At 42.5% G+C, this 22,721-nt stretch overlaps 1 protein-coding gene across 2 annotated transcripts; it reads left to right on the forward strand.

The window, feature by feature from the left end:
- The first annotated feature begins 976 nt into the window (after nucleotides 1–976).
- ZNF483 (zinc finger protein 483) lies at nucleotides 977–11,932 on the forward strand. Of its 2 annotated transcripts, none has more exons than XM_045840655.1 (6): nucleotides 977–1,037; nucleotides 2,850–3,392; nucleotides 5,129–5,217; nucleotides 5,989–6,115; nucleotides 6,497–6,592; nucleotides 9,899–11,932. In XM_045840655.1, the coding sequence occupies exons 2-6, from the start codon at nucleotides 3,005–3,007 to the stop codon at nucleotides 11,470–11,472; spliced, it is 2,274 nt and encodes a 757-aa protein (XP_045696611.1). In that variant the 5' UTR covers nucleotides 977–1,037; nucleotides 2,850–3,004; the 3' UTR covers nucleotides 11,473–11,932. The 2 variants fall into 2 exon arrangements, with proteins under 2 accessions (XP_045696611.1, XP_045696612.1); XM_045840656.1 differs by lacking the exon at nucleotides 977–1,037 and adding an exon at nucleotides 1,085–1,173.
- Nucleotides 11,933–22,721: the final 10,789 nt, after the last annotated feature.

Genomic DNA, 22,721 nt, shown 5'->3' on the forward strand with positions numbered 1-22,721 from the left:
GGAGGTTGTACTTCCATGGAGCTAACCAGATAAAAATTGCTTATCCTTGTGGAACTGATATTCAAGTGAAGGAGACAGCAGTGAGTAGTAAATAAATAAGGGAATTACACGATAGGTTAGAAGGGAAAACAGGAGTGGGTGGGCGGGGGTGGGGTTTGGATATAAGTACAGTGGAGGGAGAATTTCACTCGGAAGATACGAAGGAGTGGCAGAGTGAAACATTCTGCTACCTCAGGGAGGAGCATGCCAGCCAGATGTGCCGGCCAGGTTGGAGGGAGAGGGAGAGGGAGAGCGAGCAGGCCATCGTGACCGAGCCAGGAAGAAGGGGAAGAGGCCAGGGAGGTCGTGAGTGCCCAGATTCCATAGGCTTTAGGGCTTCTGTTAAAACATGGTTTTTTACTCGGAGTGAAATGGGAAGCCTTTGCAGAGCTTTAAGCAGAGGAGGGGCATACTCTGGTTTACGTTTTTAGAGCATCTCTTTGGCTGTGGTGTGAAGAAGAGTGACATCAAGAAGCTACTGCAGCAATCCGGGGGAAGCATGATAGTGGTTTGGACCATGGTGGCAGGATGAAAATCATAAAATTGATGTTTGTTTAATTCAAGTTGCGGCATTAATCATGGCTTGTATTGAATGCATTAGTGATATGCTTCTGCGGTGGGTTCTTCCAGCCTCGGTTTCAGGGAAGGGTAGGGAGGGGAGGGGGGGGGCGGTATGATTTGACGTTACCAAGGAGACATAACATCATAGACCTGAAAACCTCAGAAGGTTCTAGGCTTTTAGGCCTCTGGCGCAGCAATAATTCTGTGGCCGAGCCCACCAGCTGCTTCCCAATGATCGTGCGCAACAGGCGAGGGTGAGAGCCTATGGAAAGCACAGGACTTTAGCAAAGCCACAAGAGCGCACTCCGGGAATCGTAGTTCTGCGCCATTGCGCAGGCGCAGTGGTCCCCAGCCAGCTTGCGCGCGCAGCTTCTGCAGGACTATCTTCTAGAAGCTCATTGCGGTAGCGTTGGTCCTGGCTGCGGGTTCTGATGCAGGTAGTGGTTTTCCCGGGCTCATAGCGTGGGGGCTAATGCCCGGTTGCCGGCTCCTAGGACGCACTCGGGGCGGCGTAGGGGCCGAGGACAGCCGACTTACCTGGCTGCGCTCCCAATGCCACAGCTCTTGTGGGAGGTGGGCACTATCCTAAATGACTGAGTTTTCCTCCATCCTCACCTTGCTCCGGGGGACTCCGCGCTTAGGTACTTTTGCATTTTGGGCGGGAAAATTCTTTGTTGTGTGTGCGTTGGGGGTGAGGAGCGCTGTCCCGTGTATTGCAGGATGCTTAGCAGCATCCCTTGCTGTAGTCTCTGGGTACCAGTAGCACCTCTCCAACCGAGTCATGATAATCAGAATGTGGTCAGACGTTGCCAAGGTACCCAGTAAGGCAAATCCCTACCTGCCCGGTGTTGGAGGACTTCTTTCTGCCTGCGTCACATTTTCGCGGTGCCTCTGTTGTAATCTCTCTGGAGTCCGAGACAAGTGTCTTAGTCACCACAGAGTCCTAGGTGCCCAGCAAGGCGCCAGGTACGGGGTAAGCACCTAATATTTGGCAGAGGAATAAGTGACGTCATGCATGCTGTGTGCTGGCTACTGTTCTCGGAGGTGGATAATTATTGGTACCAGGGTTGAAATAGGAGGAGATTGTTCTGGCACTTGCTACAGTATAGTACATCTCAGGCTGTCTTGTCGTTTCCTGGGTGCTCCGTAAGTGTGGGGACCCTGCCTCATCTGTCCGCGCCTGCTCCCCTAATGCTCCGTTCCCAGCTCGTCGAACATGTTGGGTTATTTGTAGAATGAAAGAATGCATGTCACACAGGGTAGGCTCTCTGCAGAGAAGGAACTGGGAATCAGAGAAAGCTTCACACAAGAGGTGACAGTTTTAAAGAATGGAAAAACCTTTGCTTTGAGAGGGAAAGAAGACGCATTTAAAGGAGAGGAAATGGCGCTAGTGCAAAAGGTGGAAGGGGGTGGAGTGTCTGGGAACCCGGAGATACTTCTTTATGGCTGCAGTGTCCATCAGGGGCACTGGAGCTCAAGAGGTGAGGTCATCGGGGCAAGGTCTCTAGATCACCATGCATGGCCTCAGCGTTTGAATTTTACCTTGAGACAGTTGGGGAGGGATGTGTTTTGCATTCTAGAAGGAATCTTTAGGCTGCATCGTGATACTGGACTGGAGAATCCTGGTCTTACGTAGTTTCAGTAGGATAGAATGGAGAGGTTCTTAGGAAATGAAACTGCCAGAATTGGGTTATTGATTATGTGAGCGATTTGATAGGAAAATAGGAAATCAGGCTTCTATGTGGAGCAACTGGTGGAAATGTGTGGACATTTGCTGAGAGAGGGCAGGAATCACTGAATAGCGTTGAGTCTGGATCCTCTTGTAGCCATGCGCCTTTTCTCATCACTTTTGCTTTGGAGGAGTATTTATTCAAAAGAACTGTTTCCTTGAAGGATGCCTTTAATTATCCTTAGTAACTTGGCTTTTCACCTGCAAAAGAAAATGGTTGTTTCAGGGCACATGCCTGGCTTGCGGGCAAGGCCCCCAGTAGGGGGCGTGCAAGAGGCAACCGATTGGTGTATCTCTTACACATAGATGTTTCTCTCCTCTGTCTCCCTCCCCTCCCCTCTCTCTAAATAAATAAATAAATAAATAAATACAATCTTAAAAGGAAATTATTCTTTTAATATAGTAGTAGTGCTGTGTTAGGCATCTGAGAATACACACACACACCCCAAACCATGAACAGTGTTTTTAGGATTTATGATTTGTTTCACTTATTTAATAAATATCTTATGTTTCTTAACAGTTTCTGCAAGACCATAAACTGAATCCTTGGAATCGTGGTATTGGCTGTGTGTAGTGCCTATCGGTGAACTGTACTGATACTCCACTAGAGTCTGAAGGGGACTGAATTCTTGCTGGTGACACGCTTTGCAAGCCATAGTACCATACCTGAACAACATGACGGCCCTCCCCCCAGAGCCTCAAACTCTGGCCTCAGATGAAGACATCAAGGTCATAATAATGGATACACTTGGGGATGAAGAAGCGACCCCGAGAGGAAACGATGTTGACCCAGAGTCTTTCAGACAGAGGTTCAGGTGGTTTTGTTACTCAGATGAGGCTGGACCCAGAAAAGCCCTGAATCAACTCTGGGAGCTCTGCGTTCAGTGGCTGAGACCAGACATCCACACGAAAGAACAGATTTTAGAGCTTTTGGTGTTTGAGCAATTCCTGACCATTTTGCCTGGGGAGATCAGGATTTGGGTCAAGTCACAACATCCTGAGAATAGTGAGGAAGTGGTAACCTTGATAGAGGATTTGACCCAAACGCTTGAAGAAAAAGAAGGTGAGATTTGTAGACAGAGGGAAGGAGTAGGTAAGATCTCCTTAGTGCATGAGGGTGAACATCCCAAAAGAGAGCCGTCTGTTGCCAAAGAGGAGACAGTCTAAGTTTAGGGGTGGGACTGGGTTTGAATTGGCCCCACCTTTTATGGTGTGATCTTAGGCAAGCTGCATAATCTCTCAGAACTTCAATTTTTTTTTTATCTATAAAAGGGGATCCCATCTTATCTACAGTTTTGAGGATTAACTAAGGTAAGATATAATACATGGTAGATGTTCAAGAAATACTAATTTCTTTTTCTTCACCCTTGAGCAAGAGGGGACTTTCGAACACAGGAGAAAGAAACCATCTAGCACCGTTTGGAGTCACAGGCGTGCTACCCAGCCAGGTCTTTCCATCTTGCTGTCGTGTGTGCGGTCGCACGTTTCAAGACTACAGCTGCCCAATATCTGCGATGACAGAAATGCATTCTGCCCTCTCTTGCATTTCAGATTTAGCATATGTAATGTGGCCAGTGCAAATAAAGAATGGAATTTTTAATCAAACTTGAATTTAAGTGCTGCATGTGGCCAGCAACTACCCTGGTGGGTAGTACTTCTCCGTAGCCTTAGGGAACAGTTGACTTACATTTTCATAATTACATTATTATGCATTACATATAAATGTATAAAAATAAACTGGGCATGATAACATGATTATATTGTTGTAAAATATTGATAAAAAGATGTCTAGGGTGGGTAGGCATTTGAGAGCATGGGGTTCAACTTTTATAAAATCCCTCTATATGCTACAAATAGTCCACATACTGTTGTAAGTTATTTACCATCAGGCTCCCGGTACGTGTGTGTGGGGCAGGGCGTGTTCTACCAGGAGTTCTGAGACAAATGGGGAACTAGCGTTCACCTCCACCGACTTGGTTTGTTGGCACGCAGCTCATTCGTGTGTCCAAAATTTGGGCTTCCCGGCTCCCCTCTAACTTACCTGTCACCGCAACACGGTGCTCATACAGACGCGGGGCCTCCATGCCCCTGCAGTCAAGGAGCTCGTGAATGGACGTCTCCGGCTTTCTGTCGGCCAGAACAGTTTCCTGGAAACAACTGCTCTGCTCTCTGGGATAGCGTGACTCCGATTCTTAATGTCCATTGATTGTCTCTAATCAATGAGCTGCCTAAAATTCTTTTTAGAACAAAGGGAAGTATGATTTAGAAAATGCTTCTCTCTTATTAGAAATGTTGTTAACATCTCAGAGTATTTAATACGTTTAGTTCATAGGTGGGGGTCCCTGATTTCTGTCCTCAGGAACTGTGGGTGCCTTCAGAGGTGGAGTTAGTTTTTGACACCAGTTTGGTGCCTTATTTAATAAGTGGCTCTTGTGCAAGGCATTGTGGTAGGACTATGAAGAAAAAAAACGAAATAAATATGTAGTTTTACCTTAATAAATCTTATAAATATTTTAAAAATAATTTTTTGCAAATTAAATATATTAAACTGTAGGTATATGGCATGAACAAAATCAGTTTTTTGTGAGCTGAGGAATTGAAAGGATATTTTTATTTTATGGGATGGGGGAAAAGCTTGGGTTTTAATAAGAAGCTACCTGTGGTTCTTTCTGTTTTAAAAAGTCGGGGAAAATCTTTTTTTTAATTTCTTACGACCTTTTCCTCCAGAGACATAGAAGAATTTCTAGTCTGAGGAATTCATTTCAAAGACTGGACTGTGTTTTTTTCTTTCCTTCCTAGATCCAGTTTCTCAAGATTCTGTTATTTCTCAAGAGGAGAGCCCTGAAGAAGATAGAACAGTTTCTGTCCTTCCGAATACTGAGTCTGGGGTAAGCTTCCTTTCACTGGCTCTCATTCTCAAGTGAGTACGTGCTGACGTCCTACTGATTGGTATAACAATACTAGATAGAAGAATTAAGATAGTCTTCTATTCACATTCTTCAAAGTTATTCTTCATGTGCTATTTTATTACAGTTTGGAGAATATGTCACAAGTCTGCCTCTAATAAAAACAAAAAAATTATTTGCCAAAATGTAACAATTATTCGTAATAAAAATTACTCAGGTGAAAAGAGAATTTTATTTCCTAACATGATAAAAAACATCCCTAGCTAGATAGCATTGGAAAATAAAACACAGGCCCCAGCTGGGTTCTCCATTGGCTAGAATGTTGTCCCCATATACCAAGGTCACGGCTTCAGTCTGTAGTCAGGGCACATACAAGAATCAACAATGAATGCGTAGACCAGTGGAAGAACAAATTGATGTTTTTCTCTCTCTCTGTCTTTCTCTCTCTCTCTCTCTCTTTCCCCTCCTCTCTATAAATTCAATAAATTTTTTTAAAAATTAACATTTAAAGAAAAGGTAGTCCTCACAATGCTCATGAAAAGATAAGGATGTTTTCATCTTCCTGCTATTAATGAGTATTTTTCTGAATATTCTAGCCAATGTACTATGGTAAGAAAGAAATGAGGTAAGTATTGGTAGCTTGCTTTGGATTCCTTAGAAACTTAAATACTATCAAAACTAACCACTTCTCTGCAATCTTAGGGTCTATTTAGGAATAATCCAATGCAAACAAGACTGTGTTTGGTGTTCTAGGAATCCATGACGCTCGAGGATATAGCTGTGAACTTTTCCAGAGGAGAGTGGAGGAAGCTGGAACCTTTTCAAAGGCAGCTATATAGGGAAGTGCTGCTGGAGAACTTTAGGAACCTGGAATTTGTGGGTAAAGACACCTCTTATGATCTAGCATCTAACCTGGGTATCTTCTGGCCCTCTATTATTGAAAGATAAGTGCTTTTCACTGCTTTGCCTGGGCATACAGGCACTGGTGATACGATTAATCCTAAAAATGGGTCCTAAGAATGTACTTTTCTGCAGAGTTTACTGCAAAAAAAAAGTACCTCTCCTTCATTGAATTGGAAGTCTTGGGCATCATTTTGCTGTTATCAAGGCCATACCCTCCTCATGTTCTCCTCAAATTTCAGTGCTGATGTCTGTATTTGACAGCCTCTTCTCCTCCCCGGAGAACCCAGAGCTATGTGTGAATGCTGATTGTCTGGTTCTGTGGCAAACAGCCGCCGTTCATTCATTTCTCTCTGGGCAGGCTTTCCAGTTTCCAAACTAGATTTGGTTTCCCAGCTCAAGTGGGTTGACCTGCCCCAACTACTGGAAAAAGAGGTCTCAAAAGGCTCCAGACCAGGTGAGTTGGTGAGAGGTAGGTAAGGAAATTAAAATGGTTGCTTGCCCAGCCATTTGGGAAGCACTTTTGAAATGCTATGCTGGGTGGGCCATATGCTAACATTAAAATAGAATGGTGATTAGAATGTATAGCTTGCCCTCCTGGAATGTTCCATTTTAACAGGAAGACTCTCTTAGTTTAGGTTCTCTGAGGAGTAGTTGCCAAGACATGATTAGCTGTGCCAGAGACTTATTGGGGAAAATTCCAGTGAAAGAAAAGGGGGTGGGCTCTGGAAGAGGCTGGGAATGATGTCAGAGTGTGATGCAGGTCTAACACGTGTGAATGAGGGGGAAGGAAGGGCGGGTAGGAAGAGTCGGAGACTAACGTGCAGTTTAAGAAAGTCAAGAAGGTCCTACGTCTCACAGAAATGGGCCTCCCTGAGTGTCCCTGCTGCACTTGTCGTGGACTGGGACCAGTCACAGGAAGGTGGCCTTGGCGTGAGCACCATGGAGGATTCATAGAGCAGCAGCAGGTGCTGTCACCTGTCAGTGAAGTGTCTCAGAGGAGATCTGAAAGGTGCATTGTTGTGGGCCCCATAGGTACAGACATCAGCACAAAAAGTGTTAGTAATGGGACCTATGCCATAATAATGGCATGTATAAGGAGCAGTGGAAAAACATAGGAGCAAGAGCTTAATTAACATCCAAGTTGAATCTTGAAGGATAAATACAAATTTATCCAGAGGACAGCATGTGGAATATAATCCCATTTTTTAAAGAAATAGCATAAATAATCTATATTTCTAAATATAGAGGATTTTTAATGTCTGGAGAACATTCATGTTAATACTGGTTATTTTTGAGGGGCTGTATTCTTTATCTTTCCCCCATTTTAAAATTTAACAATAAATATATAAAATTCACATTTAAAGCATAATTACTTACATGTCCATACCTTAGTTTATTTAAAGGAAAAAACAGTAATTCAGTTTGCACTAATCCATCTTCTTAACTATTCATTTTAGTCAACCTACTAGTCAACCTACCAGTTGTTTTCAGTATAGTGACACAAATAAAAGACAGCGATTGCCTTTTACTTGAGTAGCAATTGGGAAAATATTTCCAAAAATGGATTTTAAAAACGTTTTGAGTAAAACTAGCAGCAGTGGTATAAATGCATGTTCCTCCCCCTTGTATAAAGAAGCATCATTTAGGTGAACAACTCGTTCAGAAAGTCATTTATGACAGACTGGAGAAGAAAGCTTTTGACAGACAAAACAGAGCCAGTAGCCATAATTTATCAAAAAGCTCATGTAAAACAATAAGAAACACTGAGTCTGTTTAAAATGGGCAAAGAACTTGAGCAGATAGCTGATTAAATGAAAAATAACTGACAGTATTAAAAGTTGAATATCTGTGGATGTGAAAATAGAACTCCAGGTCACTGGTCACCAATGAAGTATACATTTAAAGCAACCATACTGGTTGTTATAGACCAGATTCACAAAACCTTAAAGGTCATTTGACTAGAGATGATTACTCAGATACTTCTGCTCATCGTTCTTCATGTGATAATAAAACGTTTCTACCCTTTGGTTCAATAATTTCACTTGTATGACTCTCTTTTGAGGAGATTTTATAAAAAGACTTTATTTTTAGAGGGAGGGAGAGAGAGAGAGAGAAATGTCGATGTGAAGGAGAAACACTGATCCGTTGCCTCTCATACACACCCTGACCAGGATGGAACAACACCCCAGGCACATGCCCCTGACTGGGAATTGAACTGGTGACCCTTTGCTTTGCAGGACGAAGCTCAACCAACTGAGCTACACTAGGTTAGGGCAGGAAATATTAATCATTTGATAGACACTCAATAAGGGAATAATTAAATAAAGTAATATATGTTGTATTAATATAGAAATACAGTGATACAGAGTGAATTACTATGTATCTAATTAAAATTATCTTTATGAAGAATTACCATTGACCCCTGACTGGTATGGTTCAGTTGGTTGGGTGTTGTCCCGCAAAGCAAAGGGTTACAGGTTTGATTCCTGGTCAGGAAACATGCCTGGGTTGTGGGTTCAGTTGCCAGTCAGGGCACATGTGAGTGGCAGCTGATTGATGTTTCTCACTCATGTAGATGTTTCTCTCCCTCTCTTTCTCTCTCCCTACCCCTCTCTCTAAGAATAAATAAATAAAATCTTAAAAAAAAAAAAAGGAACCAGTGAGATGGGAAAGAATTTTGAATGAGAAAAGTAACCCTACATATTACTCATGGCTTTTCCATTCTAAAATATAGAACAATTTCTAGAAGAAAATACAGTTGTAATGATAGTTAATTTCTGGGAAATAGGATTTTGTGTTTTATAGTTATCTGTTTAAAAAATAACTTTACAGAAGGGACTGTAATCTCAAAATTAAGAGCCAGGATGAATGATGTGATTAATAAATGAATTCAAAGCTCTGAGAAGGGCATCAACAGTGTAGTAATGGAGAAAGCTCAGTGGAGGTGGTGGGACTTAAACCCTATGCCCTGTCAAATTTATGTGTTTGAGATAGCGAAGGTGCTGTAGGATTGCATGCTAGGTGGTGTGAGGTATCAAGACCAAAAGAATAGGACTGAAAACACTGTCATATGTTATGAAGAGTAAATAGGTGCCTGACTAGAGAGAGTGTCCATGTGGTTGACAGGGCCAGATCGTGGTAACCTTTGAAAGTCTGGCATAGATGCCATTGCACATCTGTGATGCAGTGACATCCATAAACAGTGCTATTCGACTGCTCTCAGGCGAGGCACTATAGTATAGGGATCAAGAGCTTGGGCTTTAGTGTCTGACTAGGTTAAAAATCTGGCACCACCACTGTAATACATGTGACTTTGGGTAAGCTGCTTAGATTCTCTGTGCCTGCTTGTCACGCCTGTGAAACAGGGGTAATAGTAGGGCCTACTTCATAGGGTTGTGAAAATTAAATGAAATAACAAATAAAGTGTTTGCTGTTTGGCCTGGCATTTGGTTAAGTATTCAATGAATATTTGCATTGTTATTATTGTTTGAACCTATTGCAGAAATGTGAAATGAGGGTAAGAACTTGGATTTCTAACTACAAAGCATGAACTTTTCATCTTCGTCAGTGTCTTTCCTAACCCCTATGCTGACCTGCTTTCTCTGTATCACTTTTTTCTCCCTTGCTTCAGAAGACTCTGTTTGAGAACTGTCCAAGTCAGAATCCTCATAGCCATTACTGTCCCTGTTCCTATTGTAGCCCCAAATACAGCACCTTCCTGTATTACAAACAGGAAATATTCTGTGTTATTTTTTTTTAGAGTGTGAACCTAGAGGTGATCTGAAGAAATCTGTTCAAAATCAAGATGCTCTTGTGGACGAATCGACTTTAGATAAAATAATAGAGAGGTACCTCATAGGTGGCGATGACGGCTTGACGGGAGAATCTTCGAAACGTGGTAGGCTAGAGGGGGACCGCAGCAGTAGGGAACGTTCGCAAGTAGCAGGCACACTAAAGAAAACTCACAAGAGAAGCTCTAAGGGTGAGGAAACTGACCCAGACAAGGGAAGTAGTTTCAAGAACACTTCGGACATAATTAAACACGTGAGAGCCTACTTAAAGAAGAAGTCCCGGAAGTATAACGAAAGCAAGAAACGCTTCAGTTTTCATTCAGACCTGATGACGAACCGCAAAGAGCACATGGGAGAAAAGCCACGGAAACGTAGGGAACGCAGGAAAGTTCTAAGTCACTCTTCATCACGTCCTGAACATCAGAAACATCAGAAAATTTACATGGGGACCAAGCCCCAGAAGTGCACTAACTGCGGGATAGACTTCACTCAAAGCTTATCCCTTGTTAAGAGAAGAAAAACCCCTATATGTGAGAAATGTTGGAAATATGAATGTCGGGAAAATGAAAGTCAGGATGAAACCTCAAAGAAAGATGAGGGAGCAGAGACTGCAGAAAAAACCCATAAATGCAGCAAATGTGGGAAAGCCTTCGGCTATAGTGCCTCCCTGAGCAAACATCAGAGGACGCACACTGGGGAAAAGCCCTATCTGTGCGACGAATGTGGAAAGTCCTTTAGTGACAGTTCATCCCTGACGCCACATCACAGGACCCACAGCGGTGAGAAGCCCTTCAAATGCGATGACTGCGGGAAAACTTTCACCCTCGCTGCCCACCTCATTAAACATCAGAGAACTCATACTGGAGAAAAGCCCTACAAGTGCAAAGAATGTGGGAGACCCTTCAGTGACAGTTCATCTCTAATTCAACATCAGCGAATTCATACTGGAGAGAAACCCTACACGTGCAACAATTGTGGGAAATCCTTCAGTCATAGCTCATCGCTGTCCAAGCACCAGAGGATCCATACTGGAGAGAAGCCCTACAAATGTGGCGAATGTGGAAAAGCCTTCCGACAGAACTCCTGCCTCACCCGGCATCAGAGAATTCACACTGGAGAAAAACCGTACTTATGTAATGATTGTGGAATGACTTTTAGCCATTTTACCTCTGTCATTTACCATCAGAGACTCCATTCAGGAGAGAAACCCTACAAATGCAGTCAGTGCGAGAAAGCCTTCCCTACCCATTCGCTCCTCAGCCGTCATCAGAGAATTCACACTGGAGTAAAACCGTATAAATGTAAAGAATGTGGAAAATCCTTCAGTCAGAGCTCCTCTCTGAATGAGCATCATCGGATCCATACCGGAGAGAAACCCTACGAATGTGACTATTGCGGAGCAACCTTCAGTCGCAGCTCGATCCTCGTAGAGCACCTAAAAATTCACACTGGAAGAAAAGAATATGAATGTAAAGAATGTGAAAAGACATTTAAAAGTAATTCGGGCCTCCTCAGACATCGGGGATTTCACTCTGGAGATTAATTCTCAGGCTACAGTAAGGTGGGGGGAAATGTAATCAAAACTGTCCCTTATTAGAGACCCATATTGATTAGTAGCTGCGACTTCGATGGGTTGTCAGCTAGGAAGAACAGACTTTTCCCCATTCACCTTTCTCTGCAAGGACGGTAACTTTTGGGAGATGGTAATTAGGGCTGGTAAAGTCATGTGGAAAGTGAAAATAGTATGAGATGTAAAGTGACTGTAAAAGGCCAAATATGAATGTAAAAGACTGGGAGGTGTGCCCAAGACCCACCCTGTTAGCCTCTTCGGAAGATTTCCCACTCATCTGGCATCCCCTTGCACTGCCATACGGTGTAGTAGAGAACTTGATTGTGGTCATACATCACCTGCATTCTGTCCCAGTTTGCCAGCCAGGCCGCTCTGTAACCTTGGGCAAGTTTGACCTTCCTGAATTTCAGTTTCTGAACTGGCAGAACAAAAGGTTGGGATTGATCATTTCTGGGGGTGGGGTAGGGGGAGGTTTGTTTTGTTTGTGGGGTTTTTTTTTTTGTACCTCATATTTTCTGAAGCTGTGGAAATAAGTCAAACATTTTTGATTCATTGGAACTTTCAAGTTTCTGTAGTAGCAAATCACTCATTTAGAATGCTGAACTTCTGGCTTCGTGAGACTAGTGTCCTCTTTGAAGACTGGATGCCTTGACTACTTGAATACTTGATGCTGGAATGCTGCAAACAGGAACAAGTCAGTGAAGCTGAAACAAGTTTGCCTTCAGGGAATGTTTTCACTGGACAGAGCACCCCAACCTGGTTTTCCTTGGGCATTGGCTGAGAGCATTGAGATTCTAGAGGGCGTGCACCCGAGCCAGCTCAGACAAGAGAGTGACAGTCCTAGGAAAATGGATTGGGGGGTGGGGGTGGGGGTGGGGTGGGAGGAAATGGGTGCTGAAACAGCTATTCTGGATGGGTTGCCTTTTGCAACGTAGAATTATATTTTTCTAACATTTTGCCTATTAGCTAAGTGCAGCTTCCTGTAATTGGAGTGTAAACCTTCTGTATGGCAAAGGCCACAAGCTAAAGTTGGGCCCTTTGACATGTTTTAGTTGGTCTGCAGGGTAAGGTTGTGTGTGTGTGTGTGTGTGTGTGTGTGTGTGTGTGTGTAATTAGTTGTCACCATTTAAAAGACAGGAAATTTCATACCAAAAAAAAGGCTTGTCTTGAAAAATAAAAGGGATGGCAACACTAGGCCCAGGCTTCAGTGGGACAGCCAGGTGGTTTGGGGCCACAGCTGCTACCTTTAACAGGGAATCTACTACTTGCCAAGTTCTCTCAGTTATGTAACCTGACTTGCCCACTGTAGGAATTTGATATTCTGACCCCCTCCCATCTGGAGAATGCATGTTCTGAAATCGAAAGCCACCCTATTGATAGTAAAATTCAGGAGGAGTTAGAAATGATAACACAAAATTTTCACTTAAGTTTTCTGCTGTGAGATTAGACCTCAAAAGAATAGAAGATATAGATATTAGTGAATTTTTCCTTACTAATTTCATTGGCGGAGCTTGAGTAATAGTTTCTAATGGAAAAAAGAACTAAAAACCCAAAGTCAGTTAGATTTGGGTCTCAGGGCATGGGGCTCTGGAGGAGCCCACCGACTCAGCAGTGGACAGACTTCCCAGCGTTGCAGTGGGAGGCAGAGTGCACACAAAGAGAAAGCAAAAAACACTTGGCTTATCGGAGCGAAGGGATCCATAACACACATCTGAGACACAGCAGCCCTTGCTGCGATTTAGTGGGTTTAGATCTGCGTTGCTACCTCTGAATAATGTTTTTGGTTTTTTCCTTGTGCCCTCACTCCCTCAAAGCCTGTAGTTCAAGTATTGCTGTGTGATGAATTGATCTGCATAGTTCCTGCTAAATACACCCGCCAGAGACCTTGAGCTGTCAAGAACTATGGCTTATGAGAACTATTTATCCTGACTTGAGTTGTTTGTTTGTTTGTTTGTTTTGATGAATTTCTATTGAAATTTAATTCAGATCACACCACAAGACAAGACTTCTGTCAATGAATTTACTTGTTCTAAAATGATTTGTTTAATGTGGTAAAAATATATCACAGGACACTGACCTTTTTAACCCTTCCGGGGGTACGCTTCAGCGGCATGGAAGACATTCACATTACTGCGCGGTCGTCCCCACATTCATCTCCAGACCTTTTCCCGTCTCCCCAGACTGAAACTCGACTTGTTTCCCGAGAACTCCCCACCCGGCCCCCCGCCCCCATGCCTCTGGTAACCACTACCTTTCCCTTCCTTATGAATTTGACCCTTCTAGGTACCTCATATAAATGGATTCACTTAATTTTTGTCCTTTTGTGCCTGGCTTGTCTCACTTGACGTAATGTTTTTAAGGTTCATGTTGTGTATGTCAGAATTTCATTCTTTCAAGGCTGAAAACACGCTGTAGAATGTATGTACTACATTTTGTTCACCCTTTCACCTCTTGATAGCCATTTAGGTCATTTCCACCATCTCGGCTGTAAGTAACTGCTGTGAACAGGGGTGTGCAAGTACCCGTTGGAATCCCTGCTTGCAGTTGTTCTCGGTAAAGAACCTACAAGTGGGGTTGGCTGATGTCCTCAAGTTTTATTCTTGTAGTGTGTGACAGGATTTTCTTTTTTAAGGTGGAATAATGTTCCATTGTGTGTTTACACAACAGTTTTTTAAATCCATTCATCAATGCATATTTAGGTTGCTTCTGTCTCTTGGCCATTGTGATATAATGCTGTAATATGTTCATATAATGTTCATATAATGAACATGGATATGCAAGTAATCTCTTCAAGTCTATTATCAGTCTTTGGATATACACCCAGAAGTGGGATTGCTGAATCATGTGGTAATCGTATTGACTTTTTGAGGAACCTCCATCCTGTTTTCCATGGCAACTACACCATTTTATATTCCTACTAACAGTGTACAAAGGTTTCTTCACATCATAGCAACACATTTTTTCCATATATATATATTTTTTAAATATTTTATTTACTTATTTTCAGGGAGAGGGGAAGGGAGAAAGAGGAGAGAAACATCCATGTGTGGTTGCCTCTTGAACGCCCTCTACTGGGGACCTGGCCCACAACCCAGGCATGTGCCCTGACTGGGACTCGAACCAGCAAACTTTTGGTTCGCAGACTGGCACTTAGTCCACTGAGCCACACCAGCCAGGGGTATTTTCTACATTTTTGATACTGGCCATTCTAACAGATACGGTTTTCATTTGCATTTCCCTGATGATTAGTGATGGTGAAAATCTTTTCACATGCTTGTTGATCATTTGTATGTCTTAAGGGAATGGTCTCTTTAGATCCTTTGCCCATATTTTTCCTTTGCTCATTATTTAATTTGTTTTTGTTTTCCAGTTTTAGCTGTTTTTTTTTCTATTTTAGATATTAACCCCTTATCAGACTTATAACTTACAAACATTTTCTCCTATTCTGTTGATTCCATTGGAATATTTTCCATTTTCTCAGCACTGTTTCATCTGCCGCACAGAAGTTTTTAAGTTTGATGTAGTCCCATTTGCCTATTTTTTGCCCCTTTTCCCGCTGTGCTTTTGCTGTCATGTCCAATAAATCATTGCCGAATCCAGTGTCCTGAAATTCTCCGCACCTCCCCCCATGTTTTCTTTTAGGCATTTCATAGTTTCAGTTCTTACCTTTAGGCCTTTAATCCATTTTCAGTTAATTTTTATATGTGGTATAAGATAAAGGTCCATCTTCATTTTATTGTCTGGATACCCAGTTTTCCCAACATGGTTTGTTGAAGAGACTGTCTTTTCCACACAGTGTAGACTGCATTCTTGTTGAAGATCATTTGACCATGTACACATGGATGCTTTTTTTTTTTTAAGTGTTCTAAGGTTGAGAGATTCTTCCAGGTTGGAGACCTCCAGTGTCTCTCCCCACAGAATGGTTCTGATAGTCTACAAGCTTTGCTAAACCTGTAATTTTTAAAAAATTACAGGTTAAAAAAACCTGGGGTTTTTTTCCCCTACTGATATTCACAATGCGTACAGTCCTTCTGTGGAGCGGGACTAAGGAGAGCATTCCCTTCTGAAACCACAGTTAATACCTGTTCCCTCGTTTCTGCCATGGAGACTCCTCATTTTTCTCTTGATCTGCCAACATGATCCAAGTCTTCCTTTGGCTCTTTGAGCATCTTTAAGACATTTGTTTTAAAGTCTTTGTCTAGAAATGCTGATCTCTGGACTTTCTCAGATACATTTTCTGTTGAACTATGTTATTCCTTTGAATGAGCCATACTTTCCTGCTCCTTTGCATGACTTTTAATTTTTGTTGTTGAAACTGGACATTTGAATCTTACAGTGGGGTGGCTCTGGTAATTGGATTCCCCCTTTTCCCAGAGTTTGGTGGGTGTTTTTTTTTTTAACTTTAGGGTATCTCTGTTCTGGGGATCAGGCTTTGGTAAATGCTTCAAGTTCACTCAGGTCTTTCCTGAGCCGGTCTTCCGGCTGACTTCCCTGGGCAGAGGTAGTCACTTTCTAAATACTCCATGTATGTGTTTTTTTCATTGCCTGCCCCCTAAGAAAAACAAGTGCTGTTCCTGTTTTTTAAATCTCCTGGAAGCCACTTTAGCTAGTGGGGGATGGAAGAATGGTAGCTTGCCTTTGTGCCTGCTCTTCCGCCATGGTCAGAAGCAGCCATCCAAAGTCAGAACCCTGGTGTTTGGAGGAAAAGGTCTTTCTTGCTCACTTTGGCTCCAGCAAGCTGAACTGGAAATGTGGGTTCCACCTCCACAGCCTCCTGCCACAGGACTGGCTGGTGGGTGATGGATGGCTTCTGCTGTCCTGAAGGCTAAAACTCACCACCATGAATTGTAGCTTACCAGTCAAGGTTTCCCTCTGGGAGGTACATGTTTTAAAATAGACTCCCCTGTTTCAAAAGAATCACTTTAAATACTTTCTGCCAGTACAGTTGTTGTCTAAGGGGAGAGATGGGTTCCTGGCACTTCCTACTCCGCCATCTTCACTAACATTCTTTGATTTCTGTCTTTTCTGGAAGATGCCTTCAACTTTACCTTCCACCTCTACTACTCAGTGTTCTGAATGTTTTTATTTCTGTTGTTATGCTTAGATTTTCAAATTCATTTTCTGGTCCTCTGGTTGTTCCTTTTTTTTATAATAGTATGGTTTGGTTTCATGGGTAAAATTTTTTCTTTTCTTTGAGGATGCTACTAGAGGATCTCTCAGTGTTATTCTGCTCCCTGCATTACCCGTCTTTCCTCGGAGTTGTTTTGACTTGTATTCTACCTTTCATATTAGAGGCTTCCCTCAAACTTCTGGAAATCTGTGTCTATTCGCATTTAAGAAGAGGGCTCTGAAAAGCTGATTGGAAGGTGTTTCACTTACCATAGCACGGTCCAATAGGAATGTAATACGAGCCCTGTGTGTAACTTCAGGTTTTCTAGTAGCTACTTTTAAAAAGTAAAAACAGGCAAAGTTAATGATGTATCTTATTTCACCCAATGTAGCCATAATATTATTTCAATGTGTAATCAGTAAAAAGTTATTGCTGAGATATTTTATAGTAGGTTTTGCACTGTCCAAAACCCAGCATTTTATCGTCACAACACGTCTTGATTCACACACGAAATGTTCACTTGAAATACTTGATCCATATTTAGATTTATAAAACTTAAGAGTTGAAAAGTAGGTTGATGTACGTCTTCTAAATATACTTGATTGTTATTCTGAATATATATGTTTTCCAATAACTGGATCAAGTGTCATTGATTTCCCTCTAAAATTACATCTACATTGACAAAACTGTTCATCTTTTCATTAGAAGAATTGAATTTATTTTGAAGCAAATCATATTTCAAAACTATAAGTAAATTCACCAACTTTGTCAGTTCAGTATTAAATCAAATTTGGCAAGTTTGTGTGAATGGAAACAAAACTAAATTTATCAATATCAGCAAACCATTCCTCGCATTTGGGTTTTTTGTTTGTTTTTCTTTCTTTCTTTCTGCAAGTAGGTCACAGGTTTTTCCCATTCCAAGAAGCTTCAGATTTTAGTTCATTCATATGCAGTGTGATGTTAGGGAGAAATGTGAATCACACTGCCCCTATTTGGTTTTGATTGTTGAATATTTGGCAGTCATTTTTTGGTTTTGTTTCAGGAAAATGGCAAATCAGAATTCCTAGCATAAGAAATCATTGTAAACTTTTACAACTCAACTGCAGAACATCCTCAACAGTCTCATACACCGGCAATTACTATTTTATAGCATTTCCACCTGTCTACTGCACCGTCCATCCGTGACTCTGTGTTTGGAGTCTCCTTCGGAAAACCGAACACAAATATTTTCAGTATCAGACAGTGAAACAAAGCAATGAGGGGAACATCGTTCTCTTGCTTTAAAATCTGAGTGCGTCTGGTCTTGACACAGCTGGATTCCATTCTTATAATGGAAACACATTTTTCTGGCTGAAATTCTTCTTTGACAGATGGAAATTGTCAAAAGCAGTGAATTAACATTTCTTTGTAAATTTGGGTGTTCTTTGAGACAGAATATACCCAAAGTTTTCACTGGGCTGTGTCTTATGTTACACAGCTCACCCAAAGCTGGAGATACTTGCAATTTTTCAAATTTTGAATCAATTGATCTGTGATATTAGAAAATTTTTACATTCTATGAGCAAAATTTCTTAGAAGATTCACTGAAATTGTCAATTTTTGTAAATATCTTTTATAAGTCTTTTCCTTACAAGTATATAACTAAAATGATTTGTTTTTATCATCTCTCCATCTAAGATTCTTCTGTTTGTGTGTATATGAGAGTTCAAACTGCTTTATAGCTGGCCAAGTTTACAAGCTCAAAGCCCGTTAAAATGTTTAAATTTTTTGTTGGAAATTTGGTTCTCATCTCATATGACAAATTTCTTGGATTTTTTTTTTTTTAACTATTAGGAGAAGACTTATCGAACTCACTAGATCGTTGCTGACAAATGACTAAATATTAGGTGTTGTCTTAAATATTGTCCTGTGTGGTATCGCTGACACTCTGGTGTACACGAGCAGCTTTCCCATTTTGCCGTGCCTGCAGCAAACTGCAGCGGCCCGTCCTCGCTGGACGGGCCCTGTGCTCTCTGCCGCTCCTTTTCCTCACTGTACTAGTCACAGTACTAGCTTCTGCATTGCACTGAATTCTGCCTCACTCATATGCCTTCACTGCAAATTTAAATATGTGTCTGTATTTTTAACCTGAGAATAGTTTATATTATAATTCGGGTAGTAAGTATCTCGACTTACGATCTCTATCGGTGTTGCTGTAACTTGTGCTGTCCGCATAGGTGTACGTGAACTTGTGCTGTGTCCATAACATATCCAGGTAGACACACTGCGATGCTACTTCAGTGCATAAAAAACAGTCGCCTGAACTGAATCAGTCTGTTGGTGCTGACTAGATTGGTGAAGTGTTCAACCGTCGTACTAGAAATAATGCACGTTCCTGTACCAGTATTACAACAGCAGTGCCCTATGCGGTAACAACAGTGGAAGTGAATTGTAGTTCTACCAAAACAATAAAGTTGTGTTTCATGAAAAAATATTTACTGTGCTTCGTTTTTTAAAAAACCTTTTCTCGTTCTCAGTCGCCTTAAATGACTACCCTATGGGACAGTATGGAGTTGGGGTGAGCCGTGCTAGCTACAGAGAGCACCCAGAATCAAAGTGGCTTTAATTCAATAAAAGTTCGTTTCCCCGGCAGCCGTCCAGCACTTAGGCATTCCAGCACACTGTAACGGTGCCACCTGGAACACATCATCTCCACGCCCCCAGAGGCAGGGAAAGCAAGAACTGGAGCGTCATACAATGTTCTAAAACCTTGGCCTAGAGACAACTTGGAACCACGGGTCCCTACTGGGTGGCAGGTTGTCCCAGGGCACTGTAACAAACTCACAGGGGCTTCCCAGGGTTTTTAAAATTTTAGGGAAACATACATAATTACTGGACATGACACCAACTGCTGTTACGTTGCTTGGACGTATTTGGCGATGGAACTGTCAGGTATTTCTTTTGGCCCAGCAGCACGGTGAAGAAATGACTGTGGGACTGAGGACGCTGTAACCCAGAAAGTTTGGGGACTGCTGACCTAGAAACCAGCTACTCTCTCCCATTAGCCAGAAATCGGTCACGTGCCCCTGTTTGACCTTCAGTGCAGTTCCTCCGTGGTCATGAGAAGATAGATCACATCTGGCACGCCTGCCTTTCCCATCACCACATGCTTTCCTTGGTCCTGCACGTAGAGCGTTCTTTCTACCCCCAAGGGGGGACAGTCCAAAGTCTGACTTGGTTAGTGTTCCCAGCTCAAAGTCCAGGGTCTCTGTGTTAGAGGCTTGCGTATGTGGGAGCAGCAGGTCATTTTGTGGGCTTCCCAGAAGGGGGATTGGGTGCTCACTTAGTGTTTGCCTTTGGGCCTGAATGTCGGTGACTGTCAGAAGTCACTCTTGGAGCAGTGCAGCTTCTCCACAAGGACCTGATCTGCAGAGGCTACACGCCTGGCCATTATGGGGGAAGGCAGAAAGCTGCGCGGTGGGATGGGAGCTGGAGTTCACTCCCTTCTTACACACTTGCCCTTGATCTCATTTCCACCCTCCTCCAGGGCCACGGGACCCAAGTAAAAAGCCTTTCAGGTTGTATTTGGTGAAACACGACACCTTCGTTTTCTGTTGGGGTTGTGGAGGGATGGATAAGCACCTGACCAGGCAAGGTTGGATGGCATTTGGACTTGACCTCATCTTGATGCGTATTGTCAAGTACTGTCTTTCTTTCCAGCCCGATTTCCACCCCAGCTCTTCCAGAGTACCTATACCTCCACCTCCCAAATCCTTCTGGATTTCATCAGTGCCCTTTAGCAGGCAGTGGTGCCATTTCCTCCTGTGCTAAGTCAATAAAGAGTCCTCTAAACAATGTGTGTCTTCATACTGTTCGGGGTTAATGTGTCTCTGTTTTTTCTATCAGCTTTATTGAGCTATAGTTCATGTATGAAATTTATCCCTTTTTCAGCTTTCCTGAGGTACAATTGACAACATTTTAAGATATTTAAAGTATACATGATTTTATATACTCATACATTGTGAAATGGCCCCCCCCCACCAGGTTAACACATCCATCACCTCACACATTCTCTCCGCAGATTTTATATAACGAAGTGTTACCAACTGTATTTACCATGTTATACAGTAGATTCTCCGACCTCATTCATCATGTAGCTGAATGGGCCCTGTACTAACCTCTCCCTGAATCCCCACCCTCAAGCCCTGGCACCTACTTTTCTACTCTGTGTGTGTCTATAGATTCCCCATATAAATGATACCATGCAGTACTTGTCCCTCTGTCTGGCTTATTCACTTAGCATAATGCCTTCTGGGCTCATCCATGTGGTCACAAATGACAGGGTTTCCTTTTCTAAGGCTGAGTGATACTCCATCATATACAGGGTACTACTGTATTAAAAATAGCACTGTCTTAATACATCATTCCAAACATTAATTGTGCATAGATTGTCAGGTGTCCTTGAGACCTTTCCAAAATTCCAACAATAACCAATCAAAAATGTAGTAGCAAAAAATCCTATTTACGTTAGTGGCAGAATGATAAAACGAAGATCAGTTCACCAGGTAAATCTAAATATGGAACCAAGTGTCTCTGAATAGAACACATATGAAAGATGTATTTCAAATCAAAGGTGGAAAGATGGATTATCCCACAAGCGGTGTGGGAAAAACTGCTCGTAACTTGGCAAAAATGAATATGGATACCTGTCTTACTACTGGGAGCACAGTAAGTTCCAGAAAGAGGTGTAGATGGGAGTGGAGGAAACGTGAAGACCTGTGCTCCTTTTACATCGGAAGAATACATTAATGCCCCCGTGGGAGGCTTTCCCACGAAGTACGAACCTTGTGCTTGTGGATCTCACACACTCCGGCCTCACTCGACTACTCCTTGTATGTATTTCTCCTTCCAAGTAAGCCAGCACTCTGCCAGTCCTTTGCAATTGGGTAGCCAGCAAGCTCTCATCTGTGGCCAACATTTCTGCCCTGGACATACTTTTCTTTTTAAAAATTAACTTATTGAGGTAATTTACAAACACTGAGGTGCACACATTTAACGGTACCATTTTATGAGTTTTGACAGTTGCCCAGCGTATGTAATCCCTACCCCAAAGAATACTGGGATTACTCCCAAAATTCTCTCTCGCCCCTTTACAGTCATTCCCAATCTCCTATTCCCCGGTTTATCACAGATCTAACAAAATTTAAGCTGTAAAATTTACCGAATAAAATACGGATGAAGAATTTTATGACCATGATCTAGGCAATGATTTCTCCAGGGAGAAACTTAAAAGCACTAACCATCAGAGGGGAAAAAAGGGTAAATATCATCAAAATTAAAAATACATGCTCTTGACTTCTGGTCTGGCATGCATGGCCCTGGCAGTAACTCTGTCCTAACAAGAAAAAAAAAGTAAAAAATCACCAACTCTTTTTACAATAGATCTAGCACAGGACTGAGGTCACAGGGCAAAACGCTGCCCACAAAGTTGGTGCATCAAACAGGTGGATACACAGGGTCGCTGGCTACAGAGGTAGAAGCCCAAGAGCAGAAGCCTCCATGGGAACCTGTCCCAGGCTAAGGAAGCGGAAACTGCAGCAGGGAATTGCTGGAGGCTTGGGGAGGACCAGTTTGAGAGCTAAGAACCCCAGGGGTGTTCAGTCTCAGGGGTGCCCCCACCCTTCCCTGAGTCGTGTCTCATGCATGTTGTGTTGCCCTCTATGGGGAGGAGGACACAAAAGGGCAGGAACTTCGACTTTTTGACTGTTACTTGTAACAGTAAGTAGTTTGTTCGTAAGATTCTGAATTCAAAATGGACAAGAGGGCATATGGTATACAGGTTTTCTCTCGTCCTGCCCTTCGGGCACGCCTGTTTTCCTTGGAGACAAACCGCATCAGCAGTAGTTTGTTACACCTGTGCAGAGGTTTTACGCACAGAGACACGCTCACACTTTCCGCTCCCATTTTTCCACTGGACTGTAACTGAACGCCTCCTGTACGCGGGGCAGCACTCATCAACAGAATTGATATCATCACGCCTGAGCATGGTCCCTTTCCATGTTGAAGTCTTTTGCGTTCCTCAGTGATGTTTGAAAGCTTTCTTCATATAAATCACACATTTGTGTAGGCTTTA

This window comes from Phyllostomus hastatus, unplaced genomic scaffold (genome assembly GCF_019186645.2).
Source record: "Phyllostomus hastatus isolate PE091 unplaced genomic scaffold, TTU_PhHast_1.1 phas_contig_34, whole genome shotgun sequence".
Lineage (NCBI taxonomy): Eukaryota > Metazoa > Chordata > Mammalia > Chiroptera > Phyllostomidae > Phyllostomus > Phyllostomus hastatus.